The 1,302-nt window shown below is 37.2% G+C and overlaps 1 protein-coding gene across 1 annotated transcript; it reads left to right on the top strand.

The window, feature by feature from the left end:
- The first annotated feature begins 6 nt into the window (after positions 1-6).
- LOC108357135 (uncharacterized) lies at positions 7-1,296 on the top strand. The gene has a single exon (XM_017608230.1). It carries the CDS (start codon positions 236-238, stop codon positions 1,286-1,288), a length of 1,053 nt encoding a protein of 350 aa, XP_017463719.1. The 5' UTR covers positions 7-235; the 3' UTR covers positions 1,289-1,296.
- Positions 1,297-1,302: the final 6 nt, after the last annotated feature.

The raw sequence follows: 1,302 nt of genomic DNA, 5'->3' as shown, positions 1-1,302 counted from the left end.
GAAAATTTTGCTGCGAGATTTGCAAGCACGTGAAGACGTCCGGTAAAGGGAAATCTCGTCTTTTTGACAAAACGCTTGTGGGTGTGTTTGGCTCTTTACTAGGATAAGTATCGCCTTGGATAAGTATCGATAATTTTTCAACATACCTAGTCAATTCCCCCAAAGGCGTAAACAAATATTTTAATTTTCCCAGATTTACAAGAGAATACGATATTTCTTTGTTAAGAAACTCGTAATGGAAAATACTACCCACCCTGCAACAATTGTGTCCCGAAGGAAAAGTACGGTATGGACACGGGAGAAAATTACACAATTGATCGAATTGTATCGACAACATGACTGTTTGTGGAACCATTATACTGAGGCATACAAAAATAAAGAAAAACGAACAAAAGCTATTGAAAATATATGTTCAACCCTACGCATTACAAAAATGGATTTTGGTAAGAAGATCCATAACTTGCGTAATCAATTCAATTCAGAGATGAAAAAGCTTGAGAGAAGGGTCGAGGAAACTGGAGACGACAAAGAATCGAACGCAGCAAGTTGCCGATGGAAACATTTTCAAGCACTAAGATTCCTTCGGGATATTATTGAACCACGTCCAGGTGGATACCAATCTAAAATGCGCAAAATCGATCCCAATCTAAAGTACGACAATACCAGTGAAGATGAAATTGAACAGCAAAATTTAAAGCCCACAATTGCACCAAATTCCAACGATACATTAGAGCAAATTACACGGTATCATTTGGAAGAAGCGACTATAGTTGATCATTATGAAGAACGTACGACTGACCAAGGATCCACAGACAGAACTATAAGTAGCAATGTCAAACAAAGTGAAACTCCTTCAACGCTAGTAATTAGTAATGAAAGAAACAGTGTGAACTCATCCCCACAAACAAACCCACGGGTTCCAAACGTGTGTCTTATAGATCAAAATAAGGCTATTAAAAATCTGGTTAAAAAAGCACCCTTCCAACAAATATCTCAATGTGAGGAAATAGTTATTGAAGAATTGCATCATGACCAAGTCTCACGCTGCTGCCACATGGCTAAGGGAGATCAATGTGGACAAATACCTTCGGAGATAAAAAGTAAAAAAAAAGGTTTAGATGAAAGTTGCATGATTCTCAGATCGCGTGATCAGTGGGATGCTTTTGGTGAATTAATTGCTACAGAATTCCGACATCTCAATTCAGATTTTTCACGGAGAAAACTTAAACGTAAGATAATGCAGGCTATGCTAGAAATTAGCGAAGAAGATGATGCAGATTTTACATAATTTATAAAAAAAAA

The sequence above is a fragment of the Rhagoletis zephyria genome, unplaced genomic scaffold (assembly GCF_001687245.7).
Source record: "Rhagoletis zephyria isolate East Lansing unplaced genomic scaffold, Rhagoletis_zephyria_1.1 Rzeph_scaffold_71094, whole genome shotgun sequence".
NCBI lineage: Eukaryota > Metazoa > Arthropoda > Insecta > Diptera > Tephritidae > Rhagoletis > Rhagoletis zephyria.
The sequence above is the reverse complement of the archived record's forward strand: the minus strand, read 5'-3'. Positions and strand labels throughout refer to the sequence as shown.

Excerpts from the sequence above, each read along its gene's own strand:
- LOC108357135 (XM_017608230.1), top strand. The coding sequence starts at position 236 with ATGGAAAATACTACCCACCCTGCAACAATTGTGTCCCGAAGGAAAAGT.